Consider the following 20,973-nt stretch of genomic DNA (forward strand, 5'->3'; position numbering starts at 1 on the left):
CGGGTACCCACGGTGGGTGCTGGAGACCCTCCTCGACTTTGGGACCTCAACACCCGTGCCCAGCACCACACCCAGCAGTGGTTCCGAGTTGGACTCAGAGAGCCCTATTCAGACACATCCAAACTCTGCCACCGCCTGCTGCAGCGAGAGCTGTGGGAGCGCCACCATCCTCACGCATTCCCCGTGGTCCAGCGCTCTCCCTGAGTGCCAGTAGCCAAGGGTCACCCGCACTCACTCATGCAGCTGAGAGCTGCCATCCTAACTGGAATTCCTTACGTTTCTTTTCAATTCATGTCATTATTTTAGTTTTGTGAAACAAGATAGTTTTCACTGAACTAAAATTCCTTAGAAAGATGTGAGGGGAGAGAAAGAGAGGAAATAAGTACTCAAGAGAGAACATGGGCTTCTCCGGAGTAGAAGAAACAAGAAAGGAAACATGAGGGATGTGTAAACACAAAAAGGGGCAGCAACAGCGCTCAATCTCTCCCACCACCCACATTCGGTAGTCTAGGGCCACTTTCCCCCACCTAGGGGAGGTCGATGACCTTGGGCAGATGATGGAAGGAAACAAGGGCCAAGTTGGTTGGTGTCAGTTACAGTTTATTCCATTCCCATCTCCATTCTCCTCTGATTCTCCTCCTGCTTCTTCTTCCCCCATGCCACTTTATTCTCTTTCTCGATACCCAGTCATTCTCCTTCTCCTCCTGGTGCTGGACTCTGGATCTTGATCCCCCAGCCAACTCTTACAATCTAGTTAAATCCCAAAGCCTTGAGGGGTTGGGGCTTACACATAGGTGTGGTCACAATCACGACCATCCTGTTATTCATCGATTGCCTCGAGCAGGCCCCAGTAACATCTTCGTCCTAACCCTGAGATTTTTAAAAAAATGCCATATTCAAGGCTCTTTCAGAGTTAGGAGAATGAGATCCATCATTGTTACTGGTATTTGGCATATTGGGTATGCCACGGGGAGTTTGCCAGACTCTGCCGTGTGGGCAGGTTACATTTGGTAGCCTGCCAGGTGGTCACAATCAATAGGGGTAAAGTTCTTTCCCTCAGGGGATGCTACTAGGACAGATTCTCAATTAACAGGAAGACCCACCCAAGGGTGGAATCCCATGGGTGTGTTTCTCCTCTCCTTGTCCAACAAACATATAAGCATTCATAATATTAATCATTTTGTATGGACACAGCACTGCACTGCACTGTCCTTCCATTGTTAATTTATTTGCTTGAGTGGGCCCAGTAACATCACGGGTAGCTTGCCAGGCTCTTCGAGAGGGGTGGAGGAATCAAACTCAGGTCGGCCGCGTTGGCTGCGTGCAAAGTAAACACCCTACTACTCTGCTATCGCTCCAGCTGCCCCTCTCGGAGAGCCTGGCAAGCTACAGAGAGTATCTCGCCCACATGGCAGAGCCTGGAAAGCTACCTGTGATGTATTCGATATGCCAAACACAGTACGAATTGTTACAGTGGAGACGTTACTGGGCCTGCTCGAGCAAATTGTTGAACAACGGGAGGACAGTGACATTGATAGTGACAGTGACAGTATAGACACAGTAAGAGATAAGCTTGTAGAATTGCTTGTAGAATTAAGCTTATAGAATTGCTCTCCTAGGGCCATCTTGATCTCAGACTACAGTGCTCAGGCCAGATTAGTCTTTCGTATCCCTAGTAGGGTCCTAGTCTCATCATTACTTTTGGATCATGACAGTATTTGTCTATGATCATGCTCTCAACTTATAGTTGAGTATTGTGGCACTTTGGCCTGGCCCATTTCGATGCTTGGGTAGCTCACAACTTGCCCTGGGTCCATTCAGTCCCTCATTGGGACCCTGCTTTTGGGGTGCTAGGAACTAAGGGCAACTGAGGCTTCGAGAAAGCAGATGCCTGGGAGTGAATAATTTTCGAAGCCAATTAAATTCCAAGTTACAAAAGCGTAATATTAGCTGTCTTCCTGTATCTATACAAAAAGGACATTGCTTTAAAGTAAACTATTCAAAAGTCATAAGGAGAGGAGGAAGGCAATATTTCACTCATACATATAAAATCATAGATCTCTGAGGAATCTGACCTTACAAGTTAACTGAGTCTGATTGGGGGAAAAACTGATTAGCTGGTTTGGGAAGAGAGCATAGAGAAGTGGTTACAGATAAAGGAATGGGAGTGACTCGGGAGCACTGTGAAAGTTAAAGTTCTTTCCCTCAGAGGATGCTGCTTCTAGGACAGATTCTCTTTCAGCAGGACCACCAACCCAACGGTGGAATCTCATGGGTGTGTTTTTCCTCTCCTTGTCCAACAAATATATAAGCATTCATAATATTAATCATTTTGTATGGGCACAGTACGAGAAGCATTAAGCTTATGGAATTGCTCTCCTGGGGTCATCTCAATCTCAGACTACAGTGCTCAGGCCAGATTAGTCTTTCCTATCCCTAGCAGAGTCCTAGTCTCGTTACTTTTGGATCATGAAAGCATTTGTCATGATCAAGCACTTAACTTATAGTTAAGAATTGTGGTGCTTTGGCCAAGCCCATTTCGATGCCAGGGTAGCACATAGCTTACCACTTGCCCTGGTTCCATCCAGTCCCTCATCGGGACCCTGCTTTGGGGGTGCTAGAAAGTGAGGGCAACTGAGGTATGAGAAAGCAGATGCCTGGGAATGAAAAATATTCAAGCCAGTTAAATCCCTAGTTATAAAAGCATAATATTAATTGTCTTGTGTCAATACAAAAGGACATTGCTTTAAAGTAAACTATTCAAAAGACATACCCACCAACTTGCTTTAAAGTAAACTATTCAAAAGTCACACCCACCAACTGGCCCCCTGGCGCTGTGTAATCCCATCAGCGGCCAAGACTCAGAGACTATAAAAACCAGCTCCCGGAAGACAACAGTGCAGTCTCCTGCCCCCGTGCCTGGCTATTCCTCGCCGGGGCCCCTTGGAGGGGAGCGGGTTGAGCTTTCCTCCCCGGCCTGACCAGGGCCCCGGCAGCCGAAGACCTCCAGGACCAGCCACCACCATGCTGAGACCACTCTCCGCACACCTGAAGGCACAGGCAGCGGGATAAAGCCACGGGGGTTCCGGGGCCAAGATCTCCAAGCCTACTCGGATTGGAGTTGAGCATCCTCCACCCAGATCCTCCACATTCCAGTAGGCGGGGGTCACACCCACCAACTGGCCCCCTGGCACCGTGTAATCCCATCAGCGGCCAAGACTCAGAGACTATAAAAACCAGCTCCCGGAAGACAACAGTGCAGTCTCCTGCCCCCGCGCCTGGCTATTCCTCGCCGGGGCCCCTTGGAGGGGAGCGGGTTGAGCTTTCCTCCCCGGCTTGACCAGGGCCCCGGCAGCCAAAGACCTCCAGGACCAGCCACCACCATGCTGAGACCACTCTCCGCACACCTGAAGGCACAGGCAGAGGGATAAAGCCACGGGGGTTCCGGGGCCAAGATCTCCAAGCCTACTCGGATTGGAGTTGAGCATCCTCCACCCAGATCCTCCACATCCCAGTAGGCGTGGGTCACATCCACCAACTGGCCCCCTGGCACCGTGTAATCCTATCAGCGGCCAAGACTCAGAGACTATAAAAACCAGCTCCTGGAAGACAACAGTGCAGTCTCCTGCCCCCGCGCCTGGCTATTCCTCGCCGGGGCCCCTTGGAGGGGAGCGGGTTGAGCTTTCCTCCCCGGCCTGACCAGGGCCCCGGCAGCCGAAGACCTCCAGGACCAGCCACCACCATGCTGAGACCACTCTCCGCACACCTGAAGGTATAGGCAGAGGGACAAAGCCACGTGGGTTCCGGGGCCAAGATCTCCAAGCCTACTTGGATTGAAGTCGAGCATCCTCCACCCAGATCCTCCACATTCCAGTAGGCGGGGGTCACACCCACCAACTGGCCCCCTGGCGCCATGTAATCCCATCAGCGGCCAAGACTCAGAGACTATAAAAACCAGGTCCCGGAACTGCGTGGCCGCATTTGCGGCCGCGCGACATCTTATTATGACATCTCATTCCTACTTTGACAAACTGCCAGGCTACCGAATGTAGCCTGCCCACACGGTAGAGTCTGGCAAACTCCCCGTGGCGTACCCAATATGCCAAATACCAGTAACAATGATGGGTCTCATTCTCCCAAAGAGCCTTGAATATAATCTCAGGGCTAGGATGAAGGAGACGTTACTGGGGCCTGCTCGAGGCAATCAACGAATAACAGGATGATTTGTGATTGTGATTGTGATTCAAAAGACATAAGGAGAGGAGAAAGGCAATATTAACTTACAATATAAGTTCAGTGTCCTAGAAAGATCTTACCTTACAAATTAACAGAAACTGATTAGGGGAATAAGCTGATTAACTGTTTGGGGAAGAGAGCATAGAGAAGTAGTTGCAGATAAAAGAATGGGAGCACTGGGTTGGGTGTGACCAGATAAACCTAAGCTGCCTGAGGAAGGACAAAACAGTGTTATCCTACACCTCTTGATTAGATTCAGACCATGTTTTTTTGATATCATAATATCACAAAGCACTAGTATCTTCTATGATTTCTCTTTTTTTCTCAGAAACCATATATATACATATATAATTTTTTTCTATTGTTATTTGTGTTAGTTTTGATGACAGTTTTGGTTGATTTACTGTAAAGTTACTATTTCTCCATGATTAAGAGGTATTGTATAAGGTGATGTAAATATTTTGTTGTTAACTTGTGCATCCATGGAAGACAAGATTTTGGTTCCCTAAAGATGTCCCATACCTCACATACCCCAATCCTGGACTTTCTGAATGTTAGGTTTCTTGGCAAAGGGAAATGAAAATTAAAGCTGGAATTAAGTTTGCTAAGGAAAGAAGATTTAGTAATCACAAGGGTGATTACTCTGAAAGTTGAAGAGGGAGTAGAGAAAATCAGTGTGGCAAAGACTCAGCATGTTTTTTCTGGCTTTGGAGATTGAGGCAAAGTGGAGCATGAGCTAAAGAAAGTTATGGCCATTTAGAATAGAGGGTCCCAAACTTACCTATTACCCTCTTTTCAAGAAAAGAAACCACTCAGTGCTCTCTGGAAATCTACCCTCTTTAAGTTACCAATTAGAAGATGCTCCCCAGTAGCGCCTGAGGTTTATACTGCAGTTTATACTGCCGGCATCCCTGGATTATTCCAGCATGCCCCTGGGGGTGGTATCAGTCACTTTAGAAATAGTTCTCTAGAAGCTAGAAAAGACAAGATAGATTTTTTTATATAGCCTTCATAACGAATGCCCATGCCCCTGATTTTAGCTAGTGAGATCCCTGTCAGATATCTTATGGAGCTTTAAGATAGCACGTTTGTTATGTAAGACTTCAGTTATGAGGTAACTTGTTTTGTCAGCTACTCCTTTTGTTTCCCCCCATTTTCTTCTTTTTTTTTTTGTTCTGGGGCCACACCCGGTGATGCTAGTGTTTATGCTGTGTGCAAGGCAAGTACCTGACCTCTGCTATTTCTCAGGCCCCTCTTCTATACTTTCTACTTTAGATAAGAGTAATAATAGGAATTTTTTGAACTGTATTTGTGGATTATTTGAATGTCTTAGCATTATTGACTACTTTCTTCTTCAACTGTGAAAAATAAGTAAATGAAGAGACTGAGTAGCAAGAAGATTTGGGAGTGTGTAGGCATGCAGAAGTTAAGGGATATCTATATCAATATATAATGTATGAAGTTAAAAGGCTATATATATGCATATATACACATATGTCCATGTATACATACATATGCATAAATATATGTCCATATATCCATATATATGCATGCATATATATCTACATAGTGGAAAGTTATTTATCCACCCCCCAAAAAAGAAATTTTTATACATGCAATAACACAGAAAACTGTAGTTAATCTCATAACTATGGAGGCCCCAGGAATGAGAAGACAGTCTGTTGGTCTAGGGCAGCAGGTGCTCAGAGACCATATAACTGAGACAAAGTCACCCCCTGTGCCATAGCTCCTAGTCACATGACAGAGTTTATTAGGAATTGTAGTGGTTAAATAGAAACTGAGGTAATGTTCCTACAGACATTAACAAGCAGGTGGTGAAAGGAGGTATATTATTATTATGACGAGGAGGAAGCTGCTGAAGCACTGTCCTTGAAGCTCTAAGCCAGAGAAAGTTGATGTATTGTTGACACTCAGAGATGTCTGTTTCCCACATCTTAAGGCACCAGCCGCTGGTAGATCAAGGCCAGTTAATCTATGTTATTCTAGAAGAATGTCAGGTTTCCCTGGCAACAGCTGGATTCCCAGAGAAGTTGGGATCTGGGTGCTCTCTACAGTCCCAGCGACCTCTAGTGGTCATAGGATTTTCCCAGGAAGAACTAGAATGATAACCTTAAAAATATATGCCAAATTAATTAAGACAGATTCGAAGGTCGCATGTTGTATGATTACATTTATATGAACTATTTAAGGATAGTGGTAGAAAGATCTTAGAGCTTAAATCCTCATTGAGTATGGAATGGCAGGATAGCATGGGTTTGAAAGAAACTTTTGATGCTAGCTTAGTGGGATGCCTTAGTTTTTGTGGAGAAGGGAGTTCTGTGTACAGGTGGTTGGGGTATCGCTTGAAAGCAGCAACAGGGTAGCTAGATGAATACTGACTTCTTCTCTCCCGATTGTGTCTGAGTTGGGTTTGTAGAAAGGACCTCATTCATTTGATTGTTGTAGTATTCTAACAAGAGAAACAACTTCCTGTGATCAATCACCAGAAGATGTAAAACTGTAGAATTGTGTGTGTGTGTGTGTGTGTGTGTGTGTGTGTGTGTGTGTAATGAAAGGAGGGAGTCTGTGGAGTTGATTGGGAAAGAAGAAAGAAGCAGCTTGAGAGGTTAAAATATAGTGGGATATTGAGACTTGTTGTTTTGGGCCTCACTCAACTGTTTTAAGGGCTTACTACCAGCTTTGTGCTCAAGGATTATACAGGTATAATTATATATATATATATATATATATATAGTATATATGTAGTATATGGTCCTCAGAGCCCCACTATATATATATATACACACAGGTATAATTATATATATATAATTATATATTATATATAAATATATTATATATATTGTATAATTATATATTATATATAATTATATATAATTATATATATATAGTATATATGTAGTATATGGTCCTCAGAGCCCCACTATATATATATATATATATATATATATATATAAAACGTCTCCAATGGAGACGTTACTGGGTCCGCTCGAGCAAATCGACGATCAATGGGAGGGCCTTTACCTTGACAATTTTAAATATCCAAAAATTTTAGTTATTTCTGACTTGTGTCTAATATGTCCACCAGATGTCACTGTGGCTCCATAGTTAGTTGTAGAAATAAATAGTTCTATGAGCCTTTTTTGGTTTGGACCATTGTTTAAGGTGTCCTTACTTCATTTTTTTTGGTTCTGTGGATTGAACCCAGGATCTCACACATGCAATGCATTCACTCTCCTACTACCAATGAATCCTTATCACTTTTTTCCTTTTTTTATTGTGAATCTTTCTAATTTTTTTCTGTTTATATTTAGATACAGTTATTTATCTTATCTGCAAATTAAACAACTCCCCATCTCTAAGCTGGCTGCTCCAAATTGTCTGGTTATCACTTGGGTCACCAATAGACAGAAGATCCTCCGCTTTGTAAAGGAAGAACTTTATCCTTGTTGGTCTGTGGCCGTAGTTGCAGAATGGCACTGGGTAAAAGTAAGTCCAGAAATTAAAGTTATTTGTTGAAAATAGCATGCAGGAAAGCTAATAGCAGTTTTTGATATGGTAATCACTTCAGTATATCCTTCAACATAGTCTTTTACTTTGCTGCTAAATACTTTTATTCTTTTAAGCAGGCACAAAAATAATTAATTTTATATTGCTTGTTACAACTAAATGGCTAGTGGAATGATTAAAAATGCTTCAGTTGGGGCTGGAGTGATAGCACAGCGTGTAGGGCGTTTGTCTTGCACGTAGCCAACCCAGGTTTGATTCCCAGCATCCCATATGGTCCCGTGAGCACCTCCAGGAGTAATTCCTGAGTGCAAAGCCAGGAGTAATCCCTGAGCATCGCCAGGTGTGATTCCCCCCCCCAAAAAAAAACCCAAAAATACTTAGTAAATGAAAATTTGTGAAAATTGTTATATCTCACTATGGGGTAGTTAAATTCTTATCTGAGGATTTACTAAGCTCTTTGTTGTTAATTAAGCCTTCTGTGATACTGTTTTAGTTTGTTGAACTTAGCTGGCTTCTATGTTACTTTCTACTGGGATATCAGTATTGTGGAATTTGGAAGTGTCGCCGTGGTCCAGAAACTTTAAGATCTGTAGAACTGGGCTGATAAGTTTGCGTGGTGGTAGTTGTGGGATGTGGGTGTGACTTCCGCAAATACGGGGATGGGGGAGGCCTCCCGTCCCCAATCTGAGAAGACCCCAGAGTTCTAAGCCTGAAAACTGTAATACTTGAAAGTTTTGCCTTTTGATGTCTCTGTGGAGATTAGTCACGAAGCCGTGAAGTTGGGCTGTGGCACATGGGTGTAGCTTCCAGGGCTTTGGCAGGGCTGGGACTTGAACTGTTCTCCTTCCTGGGGACCCCAGATTTTTCAGTATGGACACAATACCCATACATTTTTGCTGCTTGGTTTGCCTCTCTTTCGAGAATTAGTCATGAATCTGTAAAGTACTGACAGTGGCTTAGTTGACTTGGCAGCAACTGTGGGATGTGGACTTGGCTTCCGGGGCTCCAGAAATACTAAGGACTGGGGGAGGGTGCTCACTCCTACTCTGAGAAGATCCAATTCTCATCCGCATTTTTTTTAAACCTCTATGTTCTGTGTCTTTCTTTTTGTAGTAGAGTTCAAAACTTTGAAACTGTTAATCTTAGAAAATTAATCGAGGAGATAAAGGATGCCATTTAATTAATTCATTACTTTTGTTTGTTTTTAGGCCACACTTGGTGGTGCTCAGGGGTTACTGCTGGTCCTATACTCAGAATTTACCTCTGGTGGTGCTTGGGGGACCATATGGGAAGCTGGGTAAAAACTGGGGCAGCCAAGTGAAAGGCAAGTGCCCCACCCACTGTACTTTTACTCTGGTCCCATTTTATTTATTTAAAAAATTATTTATTTTTTGTTTTTTGGGTTAAATCCTATAGTGCTCTGTAGACCATGTGGTACTTATGATAAAACCTGTGCCTCCCACATGCAGATCTTGTGCTGTCCAGCTGTCTCTTCAATCTAAGGATAACTTTTTTTAGCAGGGTTGGACTGCACTTGGTGTTAGGCATGGGGGTCTATTTCTGGCTTAGTGCTCCGGCAAGCCTTTAACTTTGTGGATCCAATTGGGATTGGCCTTGTACAAGCAGGTCTTAGCTTTGTTTACTTTTATAAACGACCATGACAGAAATATATCCCATTTCGCCTGTCCATTATGAGGCATGTTTATTTTATAACCAGAGACCAGGGACAAAGTGAGGAAGAGATCCCCCTCTATAAAGAAAATAAGGTGTTAATACATAAAAGCCAAGACCATTAATCTGTAGTAATTATTTCTAAGAGATAGTATAAGACAGTATGTCACTATAATATAATATCATGAGAATTCTTATATAATTATCCCTTTTGGCAATTGTTAGAACAGAAGGCATAATGTGCTGAGTATAAAGTATCTCCAAAGAATAAAAATTAGCTTTTTGACAACGTTTTTGGTCAAAAGATATAAACTTCTAGATATAAGTCTTGGGAACATAATATTTAGCATAATAGTCATAGGTAATAGTACTATTTTGAATGTTTGGAAGTTGCTAAGAATATATCTTTACATTTATAGCAAAAAATGTAACTATATGAAGTGGTAAATGTTAATGTAATGTATTATGATAATCAGTCAAAATACATATCCAATAATTATTTTATACATCTTGGACTGTTACATGTGAATTACATAGCAACCAAATTGGGGAAAAAGAGAACGAGAATTAGCTTATGTTTATATAGCACTCTGTAGGAGAGATACTTTCTCTCTAGAGAGGTGAGAAAAAGGCACTTATTGTCAGTTTCAAGTAATTTTATTTTGGGAAGCCACACCCAAAGATATTCTTGAGTTTCAGCTATGCAGTGTTTTAATACCAGTCCCCTCACCAGTGTGTCTCCAGTTTCCCTCCTGCTCTCCAGCCTGCCTCTAAGCTATCTATGGCAGGCCTTTTACCCTCCACCATTGTCTTAATAGTCTCTTATCATCCCGTCCCCACCCCCTATGGCAAGCTTGATACTAAAGTTCATCTATTGCCTTTTTTAAAAATTAATTAAAAAATTTACTTATCTTAACTTCAAGACTCATGATTTATAGTATGATTAACGATAGGGTTTTATGCATACAATGTTAAAACAGCACCCATTCCACCAGCGTCTCCACCCTTGTATTACTCCATGGTAATCCATTCTTTTTTTTTTTTTTAATACTTTGAGTTCTGGTAATTCCCACAAGAACTGACATAAAAAGTATTACACAGATAAAAGAAATCATGGGCGTTTTGTTATTCATCTATTGCCTTTGGGTATGTGATATTTCCCTCTGAAGTTTCTTTATTCTGTATCTGAGAAAGATCATACTGTGCCTGTCCCTCTCATGTTGAACTTCACTCAACATGATACTCTCCACATGGCAGCAAATTGTATGATTTCATCATTTTTTTTATGGTTAAGTAATATTTCCAGGTGTGTATGTACTGTAGTTTCTTTGTCCAGTCATCTGTTCTTGGGTTGTTTCCATATTTTGGCTATTTTAAATAAAACCTCAGTGAATATAGGAGTGCAAATAATGTCTTTTCTGCATTGTGCTTTTGGGCCGTTGGGGCATATTCCCAGGAGTGGAATTGCTGCTCTGCTGTGAGCTGAGCTGTGGCCCTGGATGTCTGCATTTTTTTTTTTTTTTTTTTGCTTTTTGGGTCACAGCCAGTGATGCACAGGGGTTACTCCTGGTTCATGCACTCAGGAATTACTCCTGGCCATGCTCAGGGGACCATATGGGATGCTGGGAATTGAACCCGTGTTGGGCTGCGTGCAAGGCAAACACCCTCTGTGCTATCACTCCAGCCCCCTGTCTGTCTGCATTTTTTTATTGAACCGTTCTAACCTAGGGAGTTAATAACTTGTTCTTCTTTGGTAGAAACTATATATATTGATGGGGAAACAAACCTTTTCTCGAATATTTAGAGATAAGTTTTTTTTTCCTTTTTTATGTCTTTCTATCAGATTACCAATTCAGGAGAATTTGTGTTCCCGTTAGATTCTCTGCACAAAAAGCCTTATGAAGGGCTTATAATTGGGAGAGTTCAAGACAAATCTGCTTCACCAGAAAGGTAAGAAACATAATTTTTTCCCCCAGAATTATGTAGTTTTATTAAGTTTTAGGATTTAAAAATTATCAACAGTATGATCATTGGTCTTTCTTAATTTTTACCTTGTTTTGAAAATCTGAAAGTGGTTGAGAGTAGAAAAATAGGAATGATATAGTACATGAAATATTGTTTTGTCTTTTGTTTTGTCTAATGTCTAATAATTAGTGTGATAGAAAATGTCTTAATACTTGATTTATTTCCTTTAATTTTCTGTTATTAAATTTCTATAAATTCAAATATATGTTGAAAGATAAAAAATATCAAGGTAGCTGTGGTGTGTGTGTGTGTTCATGTGTTCATGCATAGTTCGCCTTTACCATTCTGTTTGCTTTATTGTTATGTTTTAATTAGGAATGCAGATGAAAAAGTGCTTCCTGTTCCAGACCACAAGTTAATTGTCAGTGTGCCCTGTACTCTTCATTCACATAAGCCACCTCTTGCTGGTATGTTTTTTATAAAATAGAATTGATATTTATGTGAATTTGGTAAAAGGATGGAATTTTTGTGTTTCAATGCCCCAGATATCTGTAAATTTAATCTGAGTTGTGCTATTTTAATTAAAATTAAAATTAATTTAAAATTCTACAGCAGAAATTACTAAATAGAGACAAGTTCAGGTTTTAACTGCTTCTACCTTTCTCTTGTGCCGTTTATCTTCAGTGTTCCCTCCCTGTCACTGGTCTTGATTGAATGAAGACTACAGTTTAGCTTGGGTTTTTATTTTACTACTCCATCTCTTGCCTGTTCTACAACCAGGAGTTCAGGAGAGCAATTAAGAGTTTGGATTCATTCTTTCTTTCTTTCTTTCTTTCTTTCTTTCTTTCTTTCTTTCTTTCTTTCTTTCTTTCCTTCCTTCCTTCCTTCCTTCCTTCCTTCCTTCCTTCCTTTCTTCCTTTCTTTCTTTCCTTTCTTTCCCTTCCTTCTTTCCTTCCTTCCTTCCTTCCTTCCTTCCTTCCTTCCTTCCTTCCTTCCTTCCTTCCTTTTTTCTTTGTTTTTCTTTTTTTTTGCTTTTTGGGTCACACCCGGCGATGCACAGGGTTTACTCCTGGCTCTGCACTCAGGAATTACCTCTGGTGGTCCTCAGGGGGCCATATGGGATGCTGGGAATCGAACCTGGGATAGCCGTGTGCAAGGCAAACACCCTACCCTTTGTGCTTTTACTCCAGCCCCAACAGTTTGAATTCTTTGGAGATTTGGTAGAGAGACTCAGTTTGTTAAGAGAAGAGTTGCTTTACTGAACCACTGGGAAGGTAATTGTAGCAGTCGGAAGTTTTCCTACTTCATTGTAATGTTCCCCACTCAGTTACCCAGGCAGCAAGGAATAGTGAAGAATTTGGGGTTTAGAGAAAGTCTAACAAGAGGATGAATCCTGATGCCATTGATTCCCTGTGTCACTTTGATCATTCTTCACCTCAGTGTGCTTATATAAATAAAATGATATTAATTTGGTAAAGTTTTGTGGATTGTTTTTAAATATTTGAGATTTGGTAGCACAGAGTAGAAAAATGATAGAGTGTTTAAAGTGAAGTTTAAAAATGAGAATGCAAATCCTTGAGAGATATTAAATTTGATATTCCAGTTAGCTATTTAAAGTCTTCAGAAATGCATACTTTATTGATTTTGTGACCCACCCCTCCAGTTAAAAGACTCCAAACTTTCAAGCTACCTGGCCAATTATAGGCGGCCTGTCATACCATTTTGTAGAATGTGGCGTTGTTTATGAGTTAGAAAGTGAATAAAAATGTCTAGGAATTTTTATTGATAAAATCTAGAAGGATTTCACTTGTCTTAAGGAGGGGAGGTGAGGGGAGAGAGAGAAAAGAGGAGAGGAGAGAGAAAAAATTTATCAGGGAAAAAATTGATTCTCTAGAAGAATTTTGATATAGTTCTAGAAAAGGTAAAATGTCTACATCTTGATCTTTTTTTTTTTTTTGACTCAGGGGTCTTCAGTGAATAAACTTTGAGTGTTACACCGGGCAATACACAGGGGTTACTCTTGACACTCAGGAATTACTCCTGGTGGTGCTTGGGGGACCATAAGGGATGCTGAGAATCGAACCAGGGTCAGCTGCATGTAAGGCAAATGCTCTACCTCCTGTACTATTGTTCCAGCCCCTTAGAGTCTTAAATGTATTACTTAGATGAAAAATGAGATTGTACTATTCTTTAAGAAGAAAATGTCTGACACTAGTTATACTTGATGGAGGAAATCTAACTTAATCTTCTAGCTTGAATTTTCTTTACTATTCAGGGTGCATCAAAGTTTAGTTTGTCTTAGTACTTTAAAAAAATTATTAGTGAGACACCATGAGGTACAGTTGTAGACTTAGAAATTTTGTTCTTGGGTTTCAATTATACAATGATCAAATACCCATCCCTCCACCAGTGCCCATTTCCCACCACCATGGATCCCAGTATCCCTCCCACCCCCCGCCCCCCCCATCCAACCCTGCCTTTATGGCAGGGCATTCCCCTTTGTTCTCTCTCTCCTTTTGGGTGTTGTGGTTTGCAAAAGAGTCAAGCCTGATTTTCAGGGAGAATTGTTGGATGATTTACTTTCCATTGATCATTTTGCCTATAAGGAAATGTCATGCAACTGTGTAAGTGGACTGGGAAAAATGTCCTGGTACCCGCATGCCAGAGCCATGCTTGTAGAAGCTCATGGTCACCGGGATTCCATCTGGAGAAGGCGGGACAGCAGCTCCTACCCCATCTGGGACCTCCTGGTGATATCGGTTCTGTTTGGGGCCCGGAGCATTCTCCGGGAGCTGTGGGGCCTCCAGTCGGTTTTCTTCTTTGTTGCTGTGTCTTAGTACTTTTTTTTTTTCACTTAGAAGTCCAAGTGAGGGGCCAGAAAGATGACTTAAAAGACTAGAGCAAACACTTTGTGTGTGGGAGGTTTTTTTTTTTTTTTGCTTTTGGGGTTACACCAGGCAATGCACAGGGGTTATTCCTGGCTCATGCACTCAGGAATTACTCTTGGCAGTGCTTGGGGGACCATATGGGATGTTGGAAATCGAACCCGGGTCAGCCGCGTGCAAGGCAAACACCCTACCCACTGTGCTATTGCTCCAGCCCCCTGCTCCGCCTTTTTTTTTAACAGCTTGTGTAGACTTTCTTTTTTAAAAAAAAAAAAATTTTTTTATGTATCCTCGTGAGTTACAGTTACATACTTACAAACTTTCATGCTTACCTTTCAGTCATGGAATGATTGAGTACCTATCCCTCCACCAGTCACCAGTGCCCATTCTCCTCCATCAATGATCTCAGTATCCTTCCCACCAACCCTCCATTAACACCCCCCCCCCCCCCCCCCGCCTCTGTGGCAGGCACATTCCCTTTTACTTTGTCTCTTCTTTTGGGAGTTGTGGTTTGCAATACAGGTATTGAGTGGCCACCATGTTCAGTTTGTAGTCTGCTTTCAGCACACATCTCCCATCTTGAGTGGACCCTCCAAGTACCCTTTACTTGGTAGTCTGTTCTGTATCTGAGCTGCCTCTCTCCCTCCCTTACCCCTCCCCCCCATGTGAGGCTGGCTTCCAAGCTGTGGAGTAATCCTCCTGGCCCTTATCTCTTACTGTCCTTGGGTATTTTGTGTGTGGGAGTTTCTGAACTTCATGGTTGTCTCCCTCCCAGCCCTCAGCACTGCCCCCCACCCCACATTAAAAATTCAAGCATAGCTCAAAGACAAACACCTTACCTGCTGTCCTATCACTCCAACCTAAAGACTTAACATTTAAAAATAATTAGCTAGTTATAATTCTAGCTAGTAGAATTAAAATTTAAAGATTAAAAAAAGAATCTTAAGAGTAACCTATTATCTGTGAAATGTAGTTCTGCCATATTTCCAGTAGAGAGCAGCACATACTTATTTTTAGAATTGAGAACATTTGACAATAAAAGTTTAATTTGGAGAAAAATGTCAGCATGACTCCATATATGCAATTCGTTTGTCTTGACTATATTCTGGTTAAAGAACCTTTTTGAGCATGAAGAAATATGTGTAATTATTTTTAAGCTCTTATATAGCGTCATCAGAATTTTAAGTCAAGGACTATAAACATAAAATCACCAGAAAGCAGCTTTCAGATTTCTGTGGTATATTTGATGCTGAAATCATAACAAGGAATGGTACATGTTCTGTTAAGAATACCCAGAGATTTTATATGTAAATGTTCTTAAACTTTTTAATGCAAATTTATAAAATTAAACATCCTCTGATTTCTGGAAAGACCCAAACAAAAAGTTGAATGTTATCTAGTTTTACCAAATAGACAACAAATTCCCTTTCAAAATGATACATTTACTCTATTTTTAAATTTTAACTTTCTATAGATTAAAAGATGCCATCAGTAGCAAGGCTTACAAAACCTCAGAATTTATATTGTTTTAAGATTATAAATAGGAAAATCGTGCACAAAGTAGTTGAATAAAATTTTTATTTATTTTTAATTATATATAGAAACATAGGCATTTGCATATATATGAACATATGTATACTAGGTGCTACTCTCGGAGATGCTTCCCCTCTAGCGTGGGCCTGTATTGCTTTCTTGGGCATCAGGACCACCTAAGTGGTGATCAGGGGAAACTTTTAATTTTTATAACTTCTCTTTGAGGAATTTCTGTACCTTTTTGCTACTTTACATACTAATACTTGAAGAGTAAAACATAATTTAATGAAAATCAAATCAATCACTAATGTTTAAGCTGTTTATTCTCTAGACTTCACTCTTTGCTCCCAGAGGAAAGGGGGAATGGTGGGCTGTTGAATGGATTGCTTCTTTTCTGTTGATTAAAACAATGTTTTGCTAAAGCCACGTTATCTAATTATATAAGTGGGCTGGAGCAATGGCACAGTGGTAGGTGTTTGCCTTGCAAACGGCTGGCCCGGCTGAGCCAGGTTCAATACCTCCGCCCCTCTCAGAGAGCCTGGCAAGCTACCGAGTATCTCGCCCGCATGGCAAAGCCTGGCAAGCTACCCGTGACGTATTCGATATGCCAAACACAGTAGCGAGTATCACAATGGAGACGTTATTGGGCCCGCTCGAACAAATTGATGAATAACCAGAGAACAGTGCTACAGTGCTATATATATAATCCTTACTTAAATTTATAATTTTCCATTTATAAATTTCCATTTTAAGTTGAGACTTACATATAAAATTCTATTTTAAGTATAACAAACTAATGGTTGACTAAGAATATATTGTGATCATCATAGTAAGGTAAAGGTAAAGGCCCTCCCGTTGATCGTCGATTTGCTCGAGCGGGCCCAGTAATGTCTCCATTGGAGACTTTGTTGTTACTGTGTCTGGCATATCCAATACTCTCGGTAGCTTGCCGGGCTCTCCGAGAGGGGCGGAGGAATCGAACTCGGGTCGGCCATCTTGGCCGCTTGTAAGGCGAACGCCCTACCTATCACTATATAGAAGTACATATTTTAAAAATTATGGAAATTTTAACCTGTGTATTGCAGTGAGACAGTAGGGGGTAGAGAATGAATTTAGATTATAGATATTATTCCATTCCAAGTTCCTGTTAGATTGTGAACTATTAGAAAGCATGATAGTTTCTGTCTTAAGTCCCATAGCACTAATTATAGTGGATGCTCAGGATAGTAAACAGTTTGGTGCTGACTCCAGCTTCAGGTTCCAAAATAGAGTTTTTTCTAAGATCTTTGTTCAGAAAACTGAGCAAACAAGCCAAAAAAGCCCATTACATCCTTGCTTCAGTACAGTCTTAGCCTGCATTAGAAGTGAATTGGGTAAGGCATTGAATTTATGGGGGCAAAGTAGAAAAGTGATGTTGGGCTGTTGGCATGTAAGGCCCAACGGAAATCTTTCTCTTTCAAGTTTAGTGGCATCTAATTATATGACAGACTAATCATGTCAGGATCTTCTAGAAACTAGCAAGGTCTAAATTTGAGTTCTAGTTGGGTTAAACAATATATATATATTTTTTTTTATTGTGATAAATAGGGCTATTGCTTTCAGAAGAAAATTATTTTGTTGTTAGAGCAATGCGGAATATTATAAATACTATTATGAAACCTAAACATTTTGATTTGTTATCTTTTTGCTTTTTTTAAATTTCTTTTTTTTTTTTTTGAATCACTGTGAGCTACAGTTAGAAAACTTTCATGTTTGAGTTTCAATCATACAATGATCGAACACCCATCCCTCCACCAGTGTACATTTTCTACCACCAATGTCCCGAGTTTTTCTAACCATTTTTATTGTGCTACTGGGGTTTACAGTACTGGTGATTATGGTTTTCATGGAGACATCATTCCAACCCCTTCCCGTGTCCCAAGGATCCTTCCCAGTCACTCCCAACTCCCATGTAAGCTCTGTTGTAATGACTTTGGACATTTTCATTTCTTGTTCCCTTACTAGGTTTCTTCATATACCATATATGAGAGATGTTTTTATAAAAATTTATTATCTTTTAAAACATTATTAAAAATGTTACCTTAGGCATGATTTCCGATACTGTTCATGATTGAGTTTCCTGCATATAATATTCCAGTACCATACCCTCCATCAGAGTGTCTGCTTCCCTTTACCATTTTCCCAGTATTCTCCCTTCCCTTACCCCTCGAGAACCATCGAGCCCCCTGGATAATGGTAAGTTTAGTTCTGTGGAGTACCCAAAAGAAGAGAGAGAACAAAAGGGAGTGCCCTGCCACAGAGGAAGGGTGGGATGGGGGGTGGGGGGTGGGGATACTGGGATTGGTGGGGGTGGAGAATGGGTACTGGTGGTGGGATGGGTACTTGGTAATTGTTTAACTGAAACCCAAGCACAAAAACTTGTAAGTCTACAACTCTACCTCATGGTGTTTCACTAATCAAGTATCACTGTCCTCCCGTTGTTCATCGATTTGCTCGAGTGGGCCCAGTAACATTGTGAGACTTGTTACTGTGTTTAGCATGTCAAATACATTACAGGGGAGCTTGCCAGGCTTTGCCGTGCAGGTGAGATACTCTCGGTAGCTTGCCGGGCTCTCCGAGAGGGGCAGAGGAATTGAACTTGGGTCAGTCATGTTGACTATGCGCAAGGCAATGCAGCCCTACCTGCTGTGCTATGACTCCAGCCCGTTTCACTAATTAAAAAAAAAAGATCTGTGGAGAAGTTCTTATATACCTTTGTCTTGAGCCTTTGGACCATTAATCTATTTTTTGGAGGCGGGGTGCTTTCCTAGCAATGCTTACCCAGTTCCTCAGTGACATTAGGGCTACATCCAGCGTGTGCAAGGGCCACCAGGGCTACATTTGGTGGTTCTTAAGGACCAGCAGGGCTTTACCCAGTGGTGCTTGTGAGGGAGGTGGCACATGTAGTTTTGGTCATTAAATTTGGAGTCTTCAACATTCAAGCCCTTTGAGTTAACTTCTAGCTCTGATATGTATTATCTTGTAAACCTTGCCTGTATATTTTGGTTGTTTTGTTTTGAGTCTCAGCTTGGGTTGCTCTGGGGCTAATCCCTAGATCTGTGCAGAGGGTTTCTCCTAGCAGTGCTTGGGGTACTATGTTGTGCCAGGGATTGAAGTTGGATACTCTGCATGTAAAAGCATGTGCTCAGCCTATTAAGCCATATCTATGGCCCTAAACCTTGTCCCTTTTAAGTATTCCTAAGGTGCTTTTGTCATTTTTTCAGGGAATTTTATTTTTATTTTATTTTACTTTATTTGGTATCACTCCTTTCAGGCCCAGGGGCTATATGGTATGTTGGATATTGCATCCGGGTTGTCTTCATGCAAGGCAAATACCCTATCCACTGTACTATCACTCCATGCCCTCTTTCGGGGAATTTTAAAGATTCCCCTTGTGCCTCAAGCTTAATATTGTGAAACAATTAACAACTGTATTTTAGGGCTGGAGCAATAGCACAGCGGGTAGGGCATTTACCTTGCACGCGGCTGACCCGGGTTCGATTCCCAGCATCCCATATGGTTCCCCAAGCACCACCAGGAGTAATTCCTGAGTGCATGAGCCAGGAGTAATCCCTGTGCATCGCTGGGTACGACCCAAAACTATATTTTACTAGTTCTTGTGACTTCTTATTCCTGATCGTTATTTTCATACCTAATCCTGTGATGTGATGAATAAAAAACAGCAACATGATCAAGGTTAAATTGATTTAAATTTTATCATTCAAATGATCATACTCTTTAAGAAGTACTTTTTGTCAGTGCAGATTACAGTCAACATATATACACTATACACATAAATACGTATGTATATGAGGTAACTTTTCTCCAACAAAATATAGTTTTCAGTAAAAAATTTGAATAGGAAATACTTAACTTTAGAAATAACATGTTGAAATTTTTGGTATAGAAGAATTTGTAATCTGAAAGTGAAGGAATGTTTTTAATATCGCTAAATTTATAACTAGGGACTTGAGTTATTTGTTATTTGTTCTGGACATTTCTGTGTCTTAATTCTTTATGCTTCGAGAGACTGAGACTTTATAAAGTATGTTGTCTTCATATTGTTTCTAAGAATTTTCTTTCTCTGCATAGATTATTAAAAAAACACAGGAAGTGATACTCAGGAGATAGGTCATCAGTATTGGAAAATGAAAAAGTCACATCAGTGGGTGTTAAAATCTTCATTTCTCACCTACAAATGAAATCCAATAAATCAGGACTACTGAAAATTCTGACAATATTGTTCTCAGTCTCAAAGGTGCTTATTTCAAATGACTTTTGAACTATTAATAGAAAGCCAGAGGGGAAATCAGAAATTAACCTGCCTTTTCTTTTTAAAGGAAACATCAGTGCTTTTCTATTCTTAACCCTAAAAGGAATTTGATTCATTTCTTTGAAATAATTTTTGTGTTTTTGTTTTATATTTGTGTTTTGTTTTGAACAGAGGTTCTGAAAGATTATATGAAGCCAAATGGGCAGTGTTTGGAATTGTTTGCTCGAAATTTACAGCCGGGTTGGACTAGCTGGGGCAATGAAGTTCTCAAATTTCAACATGTGGATTATTTTGTTGCTCTGGAATCTGGAAGCTGACTGTGGTCTTGAACTAGTGATTTTCTCTAGGTTTTCCTTATCTTTTCCTACTTCATTATAATTGATGTTACCCATTGTTATAAACGAACACACTTAAACATGTCAATAGGACTTGGAATTTTAGCAAAATGGTTAGAAATGACTAAGCTTTTTATAATTTGGAGATTCATTTTACTTTGGTTGTACTAGTATTGGACATTTATTGTTTTAGACACTACAAATAAGGACAAAGGTGGCAAGTGTACATTACTGGAAAAGTTGAGAGCATGTCACTGGGGATCCCAGGTCATCATCTATCTGCCTATTATGAAGTGTCCTATCCATTTGCCCTCCCTCCCTAAAAGAGGATCAAAAACAACTTGAACTATTATTTGAAGAAATCAGAAACTTTCACAGAAAGTTGAGGTTTCTGCTTTTCTCTAAATAGTAGAGCTTGCCTACGCAATAACAATGTATTTTTCCTGCAGCAAACTGCAGGATTTAGCAGTGGTGGCATCTTGTTTGGGAAGGATCATGTGCTCTTTAT

At 40.7% G+C, this 20,973-nt stretch overlaps 1 protein-coding gene across 2 annotated transcripts in view; it reads left to right on the plus strand.

The window, feature by feature from the left end:
• METTL4 (methyltransferase 4, N6-adenosine) overlaps positions 1 to 20,719 on the plus strand; it is a 34,950-nt gene extending 14,231 nt beyond the window's left edge. Inside the window, exons 6-9 of one of the 2 annotated variants that reach the window (XM_056138148.1) lie at positions 7,569 to 7,743; positions 11,279 to 11,385; positions 11,776 to 11,867; positions 20,302 to 20,719. In XM_056138148.1, coding sequence (XP_055994123.1) covers positions 7,569 to 7,743; positions 11,279 to 11,385; positions 11,776 to 11,867; positions 20,302 to 20,447 — 520 coding nt within the window. In that variant the 3' untranslated portion in view covers positions 20,448 to 20,719. The remainder of the gene's footprint in view (positions 1 to 7,568; positions 7,744 to 11,278; positions 11,386 to 11,775; positions 11,868 to 20,301) is intronic. The other variant, XM_056138149.1, reaches the window with a different exon arrangement.
• Positions 20,720 to 20,973: the final 254 nt, after the last annotated feature.

The sequence above is a fragment of the Sorex fumeus genome, unplaced genomic scaffold (genome assembly GCF_029834395.1).
Source record: "Sorex fumeus unplaced genomic scaffold, SorFum_2.1 ptg000128l, whole genome shotgun sequence".
Lineage (NCBI taxonomy): Eukaryota > Metazoa > Chordata > Mammalia > Eulipotyphla > Soricidae > Sorex > Sorex fumeus.